The following is an 18,047-nucleotide window of genomic DNA, read 5'->3' as shown; positions in this document are numbered from 1 at the left end:
GCGCCAGAAAAGTAAAGGCCCAATTAAAAGAGAATGACGAATAAATAGATACGTAACAAAAGAACGAGCTAGTAGAAGTTCTCACTTACCATAGCCATGTCCCTTTTCAGCGACATGAAGAGGTCTGGTTGCCGAGTATCCCTGAGCCCCTTCATATCGCGAGGCAAAAGAAGAGGCTGCTGTAGGGCCTTAGCCAAGAATGACGTCTACCCTCGCTGGGATTCCCACAGGGTCACATCCCAGGAAATTGGGGCGCCGTCCAATTCGAGCCGTGGCGACCATATTCGCTGTTCCCTCCGAATAGCCGCCTCGTCTTGGCTATCAATGGACCTGGTCCTCTTCTCTTTGGACTCTTTAGTCTCTTTGCCTTTCTTCTGAGGCTTGGATTTTTCTTGGCCAACCTCGCCCTCCTCCAATTCCTCTACAGGCCTTTTTCGCCTCAAATTGGGCATAGGCTGCAGTGCCGCATCCGATGTGGGAGGAAGAGGAGGAGCCTTGGAGGTCGGTTGTTCCTTCAGAACATCCTTGGAGGACTGCCTTTTGTTCCTATTGGAAAGGAGGCCCCTGAGACCAGACCTTTGTTTCAGGTCCATTCCTTCTTCTTCAAGCTCTTGGCTGGTATCAACTTGTGCGATTGCTAAACCAAGATCAGGGGTTGCCGAGGCGCGATCTAAATCTGAATTAGAGTCCGAGTGCTCTACTGGCCTGACCGACACCTCTCCCTCCTCGGCGAAATGGAACTGGTCTATCTGATCTTCCAAAGATGAGTGCGAGGAACCGGCTTCTTCCGCTGGGACAACTACTGCGAGAAAAGCACGCTGAGCAGCCAGCTGGACGGGAGGTAAATCTCTCGAAGCGAGAAAACCTGGTATGGAGACGTCGATTCGTGCTAATCGCGGACTGCCAGCCCTGATTGCTTGGCCGGCCTCCACTAGAGCGCGAGTAAGGGGCTCGTAGTCCAAAATCAGAGGTGCAGCTCGCAATTGCTCATCTGCACTCACGTAAATCTCAGACCTTAGAAGGAAATTGAGTGCTTGGATGTTGACCAAACTTAGTCGAGGAGTCGTATGCGCCTTATCTGCAAAGCCCAAAGAGAGGGTTATGTTAGTCTGAGGAGGCAAACAAGCAAAGTCAGAATTGAAACGAAGAAAAAGAAAGATCAAAACTAAGATCCCTTCCAAGGGATCTAACTCTATGGTGTCCCACATGATTTTCCTGCCCTGACTGGGCAGTGAATACCGTCATGCCATTGTCTGAAGACAATCAAAAGGTCGTCCTTCAAGCCTTTGTTGGATTTGGGAAGGCAGGATATCAACCTCACCTCATCGGACATAGACTTCAAGTAATATGAGTCGCCGAGGCTGTGCAATTCATATAGATGAACCACGTCATGCCATGTAAAGTCGAGGTTCATCTGATTGTTCAAGACCTCTACGCACCCCAGAATCCGGAACATATTCACGATGCATTGGTGAGGGGCCAACCTATGACCACGCAAATAATCCCTAGTTATCCTCCCCATAGGGATGGTCATTCCTCCTTCCACAAAGGCTATCACTAGAATGACAACCTGTCCCGTTCTTCTCTTGATTAAAACCTCCTCCAGAGAACAATACTCTAGACCTACTTCCGGCGGAATACGGTATTTAGCCCTGAAGGCTTCCATACCGGCCGGGGAATCTACCATTTTCTCAAGCTTACCCATCCCCCTAATCCTATGTGACGCGGAGACGATTTACTTAAGGAATAACGCCGGAAAAGGCAACGGAAAAGGAATGTGCACTTACGGGTGAGGAACTTGCAGGAAATCTTCAAGGGACGACTGCGAAGGCTTGAACACTTTGAAAGGGAAAGTACTGGAGTGCTCTGAGTGCTTGAGTGCTTGTCCAAAAATGAGAAGGAAACGCCTTTGAAAAATCTAATATATCCGGGAGAAGTTGGACAGATATACTCCCGCCTAGAGAAATGGAAATGATCCCAACCGTTGATCTAGCATTCAACCGTCGAATTGAAAGGATGTAAAACCGCTAAAAGCAATAATTAGCGCCTCATGGGTCATTAAGCACCTTCGTCATTAATGAGGCACGTGAGAAGCATACGTCCGCACGGGTGAAGCAGGAATCCACAATAAGTAGTCCTATGAATGTCAAAATCCCGTCTTTCCTCCTTGGACAAGAAAGAAGGAGCCGGAATTTTGAGGGGCTATTGTAGGGGTAAAATTCCCAAAGTCAACAATGGGCCTTGGGCCCCGCACGGAGCCCAACCATGACCCAAAGGGAAAATGGGGACCAAAAGACTTCTGGCCCAATACTGTTGAGTCCAGTCTATTTTAAAAGACGTCCGAGGAGGAATGTCTCCTCGGACACACAAATATAGGCCCAATATGCACCCCTTCCACAGTGAAAATCATCCCAGACAAACGTGGGTAGTAGGATGAGCCTCACACAGCAGGAAAGCAGAAAGTGTAAGACGTCTAGGGAGAAGCCACAACTGCCGCATTAAATGCAAGGAAGCTACTTTTTCAACCGCATTAATGTGGAGAAGATAGGCGAACAGTGTTACATTGGCCAGTGCAACTCACAGAAAGATAAGGTGGATGTCCGATGGGACAGATACTCAAGTGAAGGTCCAGATGGTTAACAAGTGTAAGGTCCTTATCAATTTAAGGAGGCTATATAAGAGAAGGAAATCCCCATGAAGAGGGGATCGGAGAATTTAGAGAAAAGAGAGAGAGAGAGAGGTTAAAGAATTCTGTAGTCTGTAACCAGAGCAAGAGGTGCACCTGTACGTCTCCTCGGACCGGTATCTTGTGAACTTAAAAGAAATATTCTCACGTTCAGACTATTGCATGGCATTCAACTAACTAACATTCACTTCGTCCAGCCCTAGTTCTATAACCCGCTCTTTACAAATTTATTGTTTAGGGACTTTTGGGCCAGAACCTCTTACTTGTTGGGCCTGGTCCCCAAAAACCGCCTCTACAGTAGTATAGAAGAAATGAACTTGATCTAATGCAGGGACAGAGCCATGACTTGGAGTTAGGGGGGCGGCTCTGCTATTGGCTATGTGCGGTAACTCCAGCCTCTAGCTTTGCTGTTTAGATGCCGAGGGTTATTTATTTATTTATTTTTGGTCTTTGATGTGTGTGTTTGCCGCTAGATAAGGAAAAAATTATTTTAATAAATTTTTTTAAAGGACCGTGTTGTTTGTTTTGGGTAAATTAATTTGTTGGTTGGGCTTAATTTTTTTTTAGTTTTGCTATCGGTATTTTTTGTTGTTGCACTGATTTTTTTTTTTGGGTTTGTACATTTTATTTTAGATTTTAGATCTATAATTTTTTTTATGGCCTTTAAAAGGAGAAAAATGTTAAGGATTCAAACTTTTTTATTATTATTATAAATTAATGATGTAGTGAGTGGTATTGGTAAGTAAAAAAAAATTATATAAGTGGTGGGCCCAGATATGAACCAATAAGAATTTGCTATCTCAACATTTTGTAAAAATATTGTAGAAAAATTTGTGACTATAGTATTACTCTTAAAAGAATCAATGATATTGTTAGGGGAGTAAAGTGTAATTTTATAAAACAAAATTGCTAAAATTAATACTCATATATATACTAATATTTAAAAAAAAAAAAAAATTTGGGGGGCATTGCCCTCCCAAGTCCAAGCTTAGCTCCGTCCCTGATCTAATATAAACCTGGCTAGATTGTAGCTAAATTGATCAAAATAGGCAAATACAATACTCCTAAGAGAGTAGTATTAAAATCTTCTTAAAAAAAGAAAAAGAAAAGAAAAGAAAAGAAAAATAGAATAGTATTAAAACTATAATCTAGCTAAGAGTCTTGTAGTTTAATTGGTTGATATTTTTGGTGTTTTTATGACATCTATGGTTCAAATCTTTTTTCTTTATTGTAGCTATCGAATTATAAAAAAAAAAATTGTAATTTGTTTCTATTTGAGATTTGGTAGTAACATTTTAGCTTAAACTTAATAAATAGATAGTAGGAAGGTGAGAGATAGAATTTGAATCGCAAGCATGGAAGACACAAAAAAAATACCATTAACTTATACATACACATTTTTTTCAATTTTTTGTTCCCAACTCTCTAACTTGGCAAAGTTGTGATTGGTGGGCGTTACTAATAGAAAACTTATTGCCCATCACCCACATAAGAGAGTTTGTGAACAAAATTATGAAAGACTGTATTAGTCCCTCTTGTTGAATGATGGATATGGAGCATGATTTGTATACTTTAAATCAATGCAAAATTGACTATCATAATTTTAATATCAATTTAAGTTAACGATTGTGTGATAAAATTCAATCAACTCATTTCAAAATAGAAAAATAAACACTTCAGAAATTTTAATGAAACTTTCGTCAAGCTGTCTAATATAACTTTATCCATTTTCTAGAATTCAAAATAACATTACCCAACTACCACCCACACCCACCAGCCATCTCAGGTGGGCCACCGACGCCCATCACCACCACCTGTCAATTACGACAAATGGGCTACGCTCCTCCACTCAGCACCTGCTGGCCACCATATATCTCTCTGCCATCAAATAGCGTATAAGCCTTTTTGGAAACTTGGATAAAACTTGTTATCATTCTTGAAAACTTATCCCAAAAAAAGGAAAAAGAAGAAGAAATTGATATCATTCTTGATAATGATTTAATTTCATTAAATGCCACAATGCAATATTCTAAAAAATCCAAAAGGACTATTACATGGCAACTAAAAAAAGAACTCCGACGAACATCTACGTCCGAAAATACAATAGTTTTCATGAAATCTATTTCCCTAAACCAAACGATCCTTTATAGAAAAGAACCTTGTAGTACATGACTAAAAAGTAGCTCTTGACTTTTCCATTGTTCCTTCTTTTTTAAGCAAAAAAGGGGAACTTTCAAGGGCACCGACTAATAGACCTTAAAGTCAAGCAAATTTCCTAGGGATTGGATAAAATGGAAACCTTGCAAAATCCAGTTTGTTGGGGTTTAAAAAACAGAAAAAAAGAGAATTAAGCAAGATGGTAATTTGATTTCACAGTAGTACTGGAGCTAAAGAGAAGAGAGGTGGGAGCAATATTTTTATTTTTCCAGTTAGCCCTTTAGTTTTGTCTAAGATGTTTCCATAATGCTTTTGCTGTGTTACCCTAGTCCCATATATATAACAAATCTTTTAGAATCCACCATGCTTTCGACTCAAAATAGAGTCACCCTTATGTGAGAATAGGGTGTAGTACATCGAGTCCATTAAATAAATCACTACTGAATGCACCACCCAAAAAATAAAAAAGGCAATGTTTAGCCTTTATTACGCCAGTATAAACCATTTGGCGTTAAAATATTTTTCATTAACATCACCATTAATATCCCCTCATTGATGGTATCTGCGCGGAATGGATAGGGAGGCCAAAACCAGACCAAATGGGCCTAAGAGGAAGAAGTCTAAATTTTCTGTCCTACTTTTCCTGCTCTACCCTTATACTCCACCAATAAAAATATGCCATGTGTTCACCTAATTAATTAAATACTATCATTATTGAATTATTAATACTACCGTTATTAATTAATAGTAGTATTTAATTAATTAGGTGAACACGTGACATATTTTTATTGGTGGAGCAGGAAAAGTGGGACAGAAGATTTGGATTCGAGAGAAAGAGACTGGTAGATCGATGTTTCATGCTATGAGTCTATCATTAAATTTTGTTTAAATCCAATTAAAATAAATTTTAGTTTGAATATGATTATATTAATGTTACTTTCACAATATTTTTATAATAAAGGTCAAGCGGTAAGTTGTAACTAGTTTTATTTGCACCCACAACTAACATAATTTTTTTACAATTTTTTTTTAAAAAAAAGTTGCTAATATGTCACTTTTTTATTTACCTTTAACAACTTGCCACTTAGATTTTGTTGTGAAAATTTTGTGAAACTATTGTGTCAATAGCACTACTTTTAAAATTTCTTATTTGTTAAAAAAAAAAAAAATCTTCTTTTCAGGACTTTGACTTACTTTGTCATTGACAGCAGAATGAAGCTATTTTTTCTTAATTTCACATTTACTCTCATCCCAATCCTAGGTGTGTTACTGGTACTATTCTTCTTTACCACATATATTTTTATTTGATTGATATTACATATAAATATAATAAGTTGTTATTAATTTAACAAAAAAAAGTATGAGTAGTTATTTAATTATATTTGTTTGTGCATTCAATGGTTATTGTTTTATCGATATTTAAACAATTAATAACTTTTTAAAACTATTGTGCAATATAATTGTATTGCATACTAAATTGTATTTAGAATACTATTTTATATAATTGTATATAATATTAAAGTTGTATATACAGGGAAAAAATTAATCATTTTATTTTTTACTCGCTCCCAGGATAAATTCTTAGTTTCACCACTACTGATCCCTAGAAAAAAATATAGAGCTGCCACTGGTAATGCTGAATAAAATTAAATCCTTCATAACCAATTCAGTGAGCAATTGCGTTGCATCTTTTCCATTCTTTAATGATTCCTTTATGCACTCTATTTTGAATTTTTTTAACGACTCACAAAATCATTTCTTCCATCAATTGAGACAACTTCGTTCACAATTGTTACCTCCATTTTTAAGCTTCTTTGAAAGAAAAAAAAATTGAATGCTTGTATTAGTGGGCCAAAATGGGGTTTTACCATTTTTTCATAAACTTTTTAGCAAAATGTCTTTTGTCTGAAATTATTTAGAGATATGCCCCTATTTTGAAACTCGATTTTTAGAAAATCGAGGATAATCGAATTATGGCGAAATGAAACTAAAAAAAAAAAAATTTGTGGAACTCGAGTACCACTTGAATATTTTCAAGGAACTCGAGTTCCACAATTTTTTTTTTTTTTTAGTTTCATTTCGCAATAACTTGATTGTCCAAAAATCAAGTTTTACATTTGAAACTCGATTTTTTAAAAATTGAGTTTCAAAACAGGGATATATCTCTAAATAGTTTCAAACATGGGGTATTTTGTTGAAAAGTTGGTGAGAAATGGGTATTTTGCCATTTTGGCCTGTATTAGGGATTTAGAAAATCCAACATATAAATTTGTTCATTATTTCAGTGGCATGTAAATTTATTCATTAGAGCGGCCAGTAAGTCAGAATCACAAGATAGAAGCTATACTATTTATAACGGAATGAGTACTCAACCTTAGGTGCTATAACAGGTTGGATAAAAAAAAAAAAAAAAAAAAACTTGTTGTGATCTTCCTCTATTTTTATGGTATACTAGCCGCGTTCTTGCACAATGTGCGGTGCCACTTGTTATTAGTTTCCTCTAATATATCAATCATTTTTATTGCCAAGTGATTTGTAACTCAATTGGTTGATACTTCTAGTATTTCCACCAAAAATCACCCCCCCCCCCATCTATCAATGTATCATAAAAAATATTTCAATAATTTTCTTATAAAGTGTAATATTAAAATAAAATGACAAAGTGGTGTAGTGATTTGGTCATAGCATATGTATTACAAATTTGAAATTGGATGATAAAACGACTAATATAGATGCACATCTTTTTTACCCATTCAAGAATGCAAACATTATTTTGATAAAATAAAAATGCAAATATCCTTCAGTTTTATACACATGGTTAAGTTAATACTTAATCCATGTGGAGCATTAGAATCATAACATACCATTTAGTTAGTTAGTTGAGATACTGATGAATTAGTTAGAATTTGAACACATGTAGCTCATTTAACACATAACATAATTCTTGGAGTACATGTTTAATTAATTAGCCAATTATCTTAGGCCATGTGGCCAACGACATTAGAGCCAATCTCCTATAAATACATAATTGTAATTTAACCTTAGATATTGAAGAATAAAAAAATTCATTGCTTTTAATATTTTTCTATGGGGGTAACTATCTCGAATTAAATCTCTCTCTCTCTCTCTCTCTCTCTCTCTCTCTCTCTCTCTCTCTCTCTCTCTCTCTATATATATATATATATATATATTTCATGTCAAAGAAAAGGAGTTAGGAAATTGGAATTGTTAAGATTAATTTTAGTGAATTAAAAAAATTCAATTTTAGATGGCTTGCACATTAATTATTGTCAAAGCAACAAAACATGAGGAAGAATGTCATATTCTAAATCTATTATTGTTATTATTATTATTTATTAATATTACTCCAAATAAAAATTGTTTCTTATATAAAGTTTATAAAAAATAATCATATAAATTCATTTAATATAAATAATTGATGCACAATTCTAGATAATTAATATATAGATTTTGTTAAAATATCTCTCCCTCTCCATTGCTTGTTTTCGACGTGGGTGACTTGCTAGCCAGCCACCCTAGTTCCCTAGTGGAGACATTATCTCTTGCTCTTAATGAGAAGGGATTTTGTCCCTCAAGTTGCAAGCATCCATCCTTTTCTTTCCCTCCTATAAATATGTGCTTCAGCTCAACAGAGAAACATTGAGAGAAAGAAAGTAAAAAGAGATATGCAGTTAGTGTTAGAAATAATATGATGCGGTGGATGACCACAAGAGAGAATAGGTAATTCAGATATAATTTGACTTTAATATTTCTTTCTCTTGTCCTTTTATTTCGTTTATTTTACAACACATTTACTCTATTGGTTAATTTAATGAACTATTACTTTGATATAAATGCAAACTTTGTTGAGGTGGAAGCCAAAATAAAGAGAATTTTAAGGCATGTTTTGCATGATAGAATCTCATGCTCTCCTACATGAGATCACTGCTAGTGACACAAACATTAGAAGAGACCAACATTTTAGTGCTTTGTGGGGTTGTGTAACCTCTTAGAAACAAGCCAGCCCCTTTCTTTGTGTGTTAAACCTGAGAATCATCAATCACATTGACTTTACTACTGCACACCTCAACCATAATGCTCTCCTACATGAGGTCACTGCTGGAGACAAACATTAGAAGAGACCAACATTTTAATGCTGAGTGGGGTTCTGTAACCTCTTAGAAACAAGCCAGCCCCTTTCTTTGTGTGTTAAACCTGAGAATCATCAATCACATTGACTTTACTACTGCACACCTCAACCATATTCTCCTCTATCCTGGTTTCTAGAATGCCATTACCAGCACTATCATCCAAAGTTGAACTAAGAGCAGTCCTGCCACGGACTTGTCGGGAAGACCTTGACATTGAGTTATTTTGTGAAGCTTCCCCACGCTTTCTCTTCTTCTTTGTATCGAAGAAACCATATTCAAGAGCTTCCCATGCTTTTGTGGTCAATGCTCTGCTCCTCATACTCTGCCTCTGGCTGTTCATGGTAGGCTGTTGTTCTGTACTAGTCCCATCATCAGATATGTTTGATGGCTCAGGCTGCTGACCTGTTTTCAATAGAGACATACTCTGCCTCTGGCTGTTCATGGTAGGCTGTTGTTCCGTACTAGTCCCATCATCAGATATGTTTGATGGCTCAGGCTGCTGACTTGTTTTCAATAGAGACGCTGACTTATTTGCACATGAGTTGTCATTATATTGCACCATGTCCGTGGTGAAGGGTTCCTGAGTTCCTATATCTGGTGAAACATGAGGAAGGTTCAAGTCAATTAATGTCCGAGGTTGAGGATTTCCTGGAGACTCTTCTCTACCTAAGAAATTCTCAGTGACGCTCACTGCATTGCTCCCTTCTGGGCTGCTTTTGGCCAGAGAACTGTCAGCTGATAAATTTTGTGGACACATTAGAAAAGCCATCTCAGGAAATGCACAAGGCAAAGTTGACTGGCAATGGGACTGATCTTCATTTTGCATCCTTTCTGTGGAGATATTTTCAATGCTATGGTTTGATTCTCCATAGTTATAAAGATTAAAGTCCTGCTGTATCTGGATGGGAGCTAGATATTCTGAACAGCTAGAATTAATCTTCTGGCTGAAGTGATAATTCATAGACTTCCCCTGGTGATTGTCATTAAACAGAGTTGTGTTTGAACTTTCATGATTTTGCATTACTGCAATGGTCGGATCACGGGCATCAAGCACTCTAGCACGATCTGACGAGTCAACAGATGCTTCCCTCTCAATCATATCTGCTGCTGGGTTTGAGATATTAATTTCTTCTGCTTCATCCTCTGACTCTTCTGATGTATCTTGTTCAGTTTCACTGGAAAGACTCGAGGTGGAAGATAAACTATTAGTTTGAACAGGTAAACTTCTCAGCTCTCTAACGTTAGGCTGTTCTATTCCATGAATCATACTGGTATCCACAATTGTAAACTTCAAGAGATCTCGATTACAGTTTGAATTTCGTGGCTGGAGGTAACAATGGTGCTGTTTATTTGACAAACCATCAAAATCCTGTTTTCCAGTTGCTTCGCATTTGTCTTCCTTGTGCCCACTGCTTTCAGCTGCTTCAATTTCAACCTCAAGAAGCCCAGGGTCTGATGCCACTTTGTACAATACATCACTAACAGAATCAAAGTAGTGATTACCTCTCACAAGTCTTCTTCTGGAAAACTTCTTAACACCGGGAATAAGAAACACCAAAGAAGGCTTCAAACCACAAACACCAAGATCATCAGGCTGCTCAGAGTGCCATCCTTTTGCTAAAAGACGGGGCCAAACAGCTTCCCAAAAGAGATCACTGGATCTGGCTTTACTCAACCTGAAATCTCCTTTCAGAAATTTGATTATGTCTGAAGTTGAAAGAGAGGAGCAAGCTTTGCCAATCGGTATCTCAGGACGTGAAGAGAAAACATGATTGGTCTTTATTGGCTCCATGGCTTTGCCAGTGAGGTCTTGCTTCCCTTTGCCAATACCCACTGCTTCTATAAAAATCTTGATACCAACAGTATTCTTTAAAGTGAATATATATTCTTCAAATGAAAATTTTTCCTCTTCAAAAGTCCTAGAAACCTACAATGCAGTACAATTTGTGTGAAATCAGGACATGAAATCAGGACATAACATATTTGTTGTTAGCAAATATGTAGTAAATTTAGCTGCAGAAATTCAGTCACAGTAGCTACTACAGTGAGGTAACCCAGTGCAATTTCAGCAGCTATTTTTAGTTAAAACATTAAAAGCAGCCCAATAGGTGACCACTGGACAATCATCCAAGCAAGATAAACTAATGAATGTGAACCTAAGATTCTTTCATCTTGAAAATTCGGTTAATAATTTGCTTGAAATATTAGGAGCCAAACCATATCACTAAAATATAAAAATTCTTCAAGAAGTAATAAGAAAGACCATCGTGTAGACTTAAAGTGCACCCAAAGGATGAAGGGGCCTATAAATCAGATGACAAGGATAAGGAGCTCCAATAAAATTACACCCTCCTATTGAGGCAAATTTTTAGGAGCTAATGAATCCTATCCCAGTTGAACCAAGGGCATGCATTCTCCAAAACCTAAGCAATCTTTATGTATAACTCTCTTCCTTGTGCCATTTCTGTTTCCACGTTGACAGTGCCAACTATTTGGATTCAGAAATTGAAATCCCGGTTCACGATTGTCTCCTTTGCAGGCATATCTTCACCTAAGTCTAGTCTACAAGGACATCATTTGCCTTCCTATCGCCCTAGTAAAGAGTTACACCAATGCTCTAACTGGTTCATTATAGGTTTCTGAATATTACTAGACCGTCAACACTACCTCCTAAACACAAATAAATCACCTACAAGAGATACTTACAAAATGTCTTTACATTGTCCAGCAACTAACAATAGATTCTTTAAGGGGGGAAAACACTTTAATTTTGGCCAATACTATTTTAGATAGAAACAGGAAGGCAACTCAGGCAGATGAGGAGCAACAGAATCAAGGATTTTATTATTATTATTTTTAAAAGAAATAAATAAAGAAAAAAAGTTTAGTGTGGACCTGTTTCTTTTGTTACATAACGAATAAAATGGTTGGAAAAGCATTTGAAATTGAATTAAGTCCTCCCAAGTATCTTGCTAGTCCAAGTAACATCCATAAAGAATTTCAAGCTTGTGACTAGTACCATCTGACCTCTAGCAATTCGAAAGTTATACCACTCACATTCAAAGAATTATTTAAACTAAAGAATAAATAAGAAATATAAGTCACTCAAGAAACTTAAAATGGGGTCGATGCCAGGAGCATAAACAGAATTCCAAAACCATATATCGAAAGAACAGTGGGTATGTCCATAAAACTATATGACACGGGTTGGTCAACAAAATTAATATATGCAACCCTTTTATAAGATCAATCTCAGATCATCGATACAAACACTAATTTCTATAAGAACATTGTGAACCAGCAAATGAACATATGATAAGTTGTGTACAATAATGTTAGAAAGATACCTCCAGCAATTTATCTTGACATTCCTCTGACACATGGGAGAACATTCGTGATAATAGTTCCTGTTGCCTCCAACCTGTAAATATCTTTTGCCCACATATATATCGTTTACTTCTTAACTTTTGGCATTCGGACCACCTGTGATATCTATCAGACCTATAAAACTTTCCATAATAGAAAGACAATATATCTTCCATCCTTTTACTCTCAACAAATCTCTTTACAAGGACAAGATTCTTCCCAAAGATATATAGACCTAGGAGAAAACTGTCACATTCGATATCCCTCCAAGATTCACCAATAGAGCCAGGAAGAGGACACAAACCTCTCTCTTCCTGATCCATGCAATCACTTTTAACTGTTGTTTGAAGAACTGAAAAATTGTCCACAAATTTACCGTTGCCCAAAACTGTAGCCAGAGATTCCATGTCCAGTTTTGAATCTTCATTGTTTGAAGTAATCTGGATATTTTTTCTGTTTTCACATTCTGCAGTTCTATTGAAGTTTTCAAATTGACAATTTTCCCACATAAGTGGAATGGGTAGTCCTAATGGAAAAGACTTTTGCAGACTTGCCACAACTTCTGAATCAGCCAGTTCATTTATAAGTTGCAGCCGATCACACTCTGCAATAAGTGAGGGAATCTCTGCCTGATACTGGTCTCCAATGCGAGGAGGCTCAAGTGGCTCTCCAAAAATATCACCTACAGGTGATAACTCTGTCATAGCAGATTTGTCTTCAATGCCTTCCAAACTAGTGTCCTTCTGAATACATAGCATCTGCAAGAAATGCAGGACAAATTGAATTGAGAAAATCACAATGTACATTAATATTTCATTATTCGATTGAAATGTAAGAAACCATGTTTGAGCACTTTGAAAATGATAACTTCAAATTAATTAAGATGGAAATACACTAATTTTATTCCAAGTATGTTTTGGGTTCTAACCTTTAGCACTGGGCAGTTACAGATACCTTAGTCAGAACAATAAATTACTCAAATGCCAGCCATGTAAAGATAAATTCCATTTCTCAAAACCATATATATATATAATGTCCACCAAATGCCTATATATTTATTAAAACTTATATATGATACCCTGTTAAGGTAGAACACACAAAAGCACTTTCTAACCTCGTCTGCTTTAAAAGTCTATAACTGAAAAAGAAGAGCTAGTTCATCTATCCTGAAGGTAACTACATTTTCAAAAATGATACATGATGAATTGCTGCTCTGGTACAATAAAATTGATACTGTGGGGTTTGGCCCAACAATTTGGTTGCTATACATTGCATTTGCTCCTCATGAATCTATGAGGACAGGACCAATCCCTCTAACTAGTGTCAGCAAACTCTTGAAATGCTATAAACCAAGTTATATACTCATCAAACAAAATATTTACTAATTCAAACTTCAAAATAATTGAACAAGATTAATTTAATGCCATTTGTCCAACAATAGCTTCTCCAGATTAAAAATAATCGATTCCCAACATCTACAAGAAATCGCGGTATAATAGAACACAATATCAACAAGAAAAATTCCAGTATAATTCTTAATCTATAACAGATGGAATGCCCCAGCTAAATCTCATATTTAATGTAGATATTTTTACATAACACCAATACAGAAATAACGATTACATATTCTTCATTAAAAAAAAAAAAAAATTGCAATTGAATTATCAACAGAAATAACCATATCTATATCCATTTCGAAACCCAGCATCAACACTTCACCCATATTCAATAATCAAAATAACACTATTAATAATACAAGAATACAAGATTAAAGAAACCTAACTACTCCTATATATATATATAATATAATTATCTATACGACCATCACATTATATATCAACCAAATTAACTGACAGTATTGAAGTAAAAATAAAACCAACCAAACATCGAGTTCTCATTGTTTAGTAATAATTCTCAACTAATCCCATCAAAATCAACATAATAAACACTACCCAAGTGTCCAAGTACTAAGATAAACACATGAAATACATTGGATAAAAGCATAAGCAAAAGCATGCAAGAAATGATTGGGAAAGAAAGAAAACATGTGTGACAGTAGTGATAACCTCCATGGAAGAACTTGAACGTTGAAACCCACGTGCAAAAATGGAACTTGGGTAAATGGGTCTTTCTTATTGACCTCGATTGTCAACTTCTACTTTGTAAAAAAAAAAAAACAAAAAAAAAAAAGTAATGAAAACATTAAAAACAAAGAAAACAAAGAAAAATATAGATATAGAGAGAGAAAGAGAAAGAGAGTATTTTACTATTTTTAAGATTTTTTTACCTGGTGTCAGAGAGTAGAGAGAGCTTTCATGGGTACGAGAAGTTGAATTGTGAATGACTTGCTAAGAAGAAAGACAGAGAGGAATAAAAAAAATAAAAGGAAAAATGAGTTTAAATAAGAAAGAAAGAAAAAAAAAAAACAAAAGCAGAGAGACAAAAAGAGGGAAAGGAAAAGAGATTAACTACGCTTCTTTCTTATTCGGTTTGATTAATGACCATGAGAGTGAGACCACACGCGTTCGTAGGTACCCCGTTCATGGATTCTTAATTTTACCAAAATGCCCATGTTGCTCTCACGTTCTGTACGTGTTTTCTTTCTCTGTTGTCCGACTTTTTTGGAATTTTGGTTTTATTTTTATTTTTTATAATATCAATAAGGTGTTGGTTGCAAAACTTGGAAGTTGATGTGGGTTTCAATTATTAAAAAATTAATTAATAAAGATCATTGTGATCAAATAAGTGATCTTAGTTTTAATGTGTATATTAATTAAAAAAAAAGAATTTGGGCACCAAAAAAATTAATGAAATGTTTTGGTACAGGGATAATAATGAATAATTATTACAGAATAGATGTTAGGTTCAATTTTATCAATAAAAATAATGGAGTCAAGAATTATATATTATGAGCAATTCTAAATACAATTTTTTTTTTTCAATAAATTTTTATTAGAGTAAAAAATGAAAATAATCCTAAACTTTAAAAGTACAAAAAATGTACTTTAGTTTTGTATCCCAAAACCTCTGAACAATCTTTTTATTGGAGCTCGACAACACCATAACACCCAAATGTTTTTTTTTTTTTTTTTTCAATAATAGTTACAATGATGGAGAGAGAAGATTTGAACATTACTTCTCTTTTAAAATGAAACAAGTAATGTATAACACACCCATATTCTAAAGTCAACTATTTTGAATTTTAGTTCCGAAACAGTAGTTTCTTTTAAAAAAAAAAAAAAAAATCCGAAACAGTAAGTAGTCAAAGTATAATGCCAAACAGGCAAGCATAGAGTTTTTGAATATTGGGGAGAAAAAAATCTAAACACAATGTGACATAAACACAATCATTTGAATAGGAAAATGCTAAATAATAAAACACACAATTGTTGATATCTCATAAGTCATAACTACATGCTCACTGTCACAAATAGTGTTGAGTAAATTTTTCATTTTGGAAGCCAAATATAATTTTTATAACCCCTCAAAATAGCCAAATTCGTACAATTAATTATTTTGTCGGCCATTTCATCACATATCTTATTCTGATTTTAACAAAAGAATATGGAAGTGTAGAATTTTTAGTGTACGTACTGCTAACGTATATTTAATATAAGTTGTACAATCAAATTATAACATGTAACAATAATAATTTTTTTGATGAAATAGTAATTTTATTTTATTGTTGAGAAAATGATGCAATAATAAGTTGTACAATGAAATTGCAACACGTACCTGTAGCAATAATGTTGAATTTTGTTTGGTTAAAAGTAGAAACCGAGGAGTGACTTTCTTGTTACGTAAAGGATCATTTTGTTTCGTTTTAAGTCATTCTTTTGGGAAAATGGACTGAAATTCTCATCCAACATGTCCTTTTGTACTCATATCGGCATGTTAATTGACATTTTTTTTAATATTTATTCTCATGATCCAATAATAATAGTTAAAGATTTTTTCTTTTTTCTTTTAGGTAATAATAATTTTATTGAGGATAAACATCGGACAAGGAGGAACCTATCCATTTGTATCAAAGAGATCCACATCAAAGAATCCAAAAAGAGATAGAGTTAATGGATTGGGATCTCCAAAGTCTAACAAAAAGAAATCCATTGAGCCAAATTATGGGCTAAACAATTGTTAGCCCTAGGACAAAAAAGAGAGTAATTATAACAAAATTACAAATAAGGTTTTTGATATTTGATCCAACAAAGTCAAGACTTATATCATGGTCATTTTGGAGGTTTCATGAGCTAATTTCGTCATTTCAATGATTGGTGGAAGGGGTGATTTGTCATTTTGGTGGTTTTATAGTTATTTAGTTACATTGGAGGTTTTGAATGTATTTTCTCATTTTGAAAGTGTTGGTAATTGGTAGTATTTTGGTTATTTTGTAGTTTCGCAAGCATTTCGGTAATTTTTTAAATTTTAGGGATATTTTATCACTTTATAGATTTGAAAAGCATTTTAGTCATTTTAAAAGTTTTTGGAAATAATTTTGTTATTTTATAGGTTTCAAAAGTATTTAGATTGTTTTGAAGGTTTTATAGGGCATTTTGGAGGTTTTTGAGGGTGATTTGATGATTTTGGGAAAGCGTGACTTTAGATTATAAGTTGATTTGTTTATTTATTCTTATTTTATATACTGTTTGTAGGCTTTACACTATTTTTTGTCTTAACTTTGTTTTAAATAATCTAATTTTTAGTTTTTTTTTTTTTAAAATGAACTAACTTTTAACTTTTTGTTTCACATTATGCAAATAAGTTACTAGAAATAAGCAATTTTCAAACAGAAACTAACCATGTGTTTGGGACTAACTTCCATTGGAAATAAATGTTTTAGGAGCATTTGGTAACTTTGAAAGTTTTAATGGTATTTTGGTACATTTTAGCCTCAAAGACTATTTTTACTTATCCGCTGCAACAAATGATTTTGGTTTGACTAATCCAAATACCCAAAAATGAGAAAAATATTTTACACCAAAATAAATAGAACCTTAAAAAGCAAAAGATGGAACCTAGTCCTTTATTGACTACACCTTTCTTTCTTTTTCTTTTTCTTTTTTTCTTCTTCCAGTTACATCCTTTCTTAAGATTTAAGGCTAATATTATACAGTGAAAATGGTAAACAATTGTTTAACTGGATTGGAGCAATGTAATACCTATAATATCCACTTTGGTCATTGATCTATTTGGAATCTGGATCATGGAGTATGTTAGGACATATGTGAATCATGTTAAGAACATATGTCATTTAGAATTGGCTTATCCTTTGACAAAACAAACTTTACTTGTAATTGGATAAATCTAGGATGATTTAAGTCTTCAAGAAATATGTTATTCAAGTCAAGAGTTAAAACCATGCAAATCTGTCCAAGAAATAAGTGAAGAAGTGTTGTATTTTAAATCTTGGTAGCTAGCTCGATAGATTGTATCTATCGAGGTTTAAAGGGAAAATTTAGTCCAATGCTTGACAGAGGCTTGACAGATACCCTATCTATTGAGATTTACGAAAATCAGTTTTTCAGATATGATTTCACGCATATCCATGTGTATGTGTTTAAGTTTTCTTTTTTCACAATCCTAAATATATATAAAGATTATTTTAAGGGCTGTCACACTTGATGCAACTTGATGTAAAGGAAGCTACTGCGTTTGTACGCCATAGGGTTTTGTGACCAAGGAGCTTC

General features: G+C 34.7%; 1 protein-coding gene across 4 annotated transcripts; it reads right to left on the bottom strand.

Annotated features, from left to right (window-relative positions):
* Window positions 1-8,597: 8,597 nt before the first annotated feature.
* Window positions 8,598-14,785, bottom strand: LOC115972173. 4 transcript variants are annotated; one of them, XM_031092357.1, is made up of 5 exons: window positions 14,648-14,785; window positions 14,427-14,515; window positions 12,342-13,118; window positions 9,499-10,921; window positions 8,598-9,396 (listed from the first exon to the last, which is right to left on the bottom strand). In XM_031092357.1, exons 2-5 carry the CDS (start codon window positions 14,430-14,432, stop codon window positions 9,053-9,055), a joined length of 2,550 nt encoding a protein of 849 aa, XP_030948217.1. In that variant the 5' UTR covers window positions 14,433-14,515; window positions 14,648-14,785; the 3' UTR covers window positions 8,598-9,052. The 4 variants fall into 4 exon arrangements, with proteins under 4 accessions (XP_030948217.1, XP_030948214.1, XP_030948216.1 ...); XM_031092355.1 differs by having other exon boundaries at window positions 8,611-8,928; window positions 9,098-10,921; XM_031092354.1 differs by having other exon boundaries at window positions 8,598-10,921; window positions 14,427-14,518.
* Window positions 14,786-18,047: the final 3,262 nt, after the last annotated feature.

The sequence above is a fragment of the Quercus lobata genome, chromosome 12 (genome assembly GCF_001633185.2).
Source record: "Quercus lobata isolate SW786 chromosome 12, ValleyOak3.0 Primary Assembly, whole genome shotgun sequence".
NCBI lineage: Eukaryota > Viridiplantae > Streptophyta > Magnoliopsida > Fagales > Fagaceae > Quercus > Quercus lobata.
This window is presented reverse-complemented; position numbering and strand designations above follow the sequence as displayed.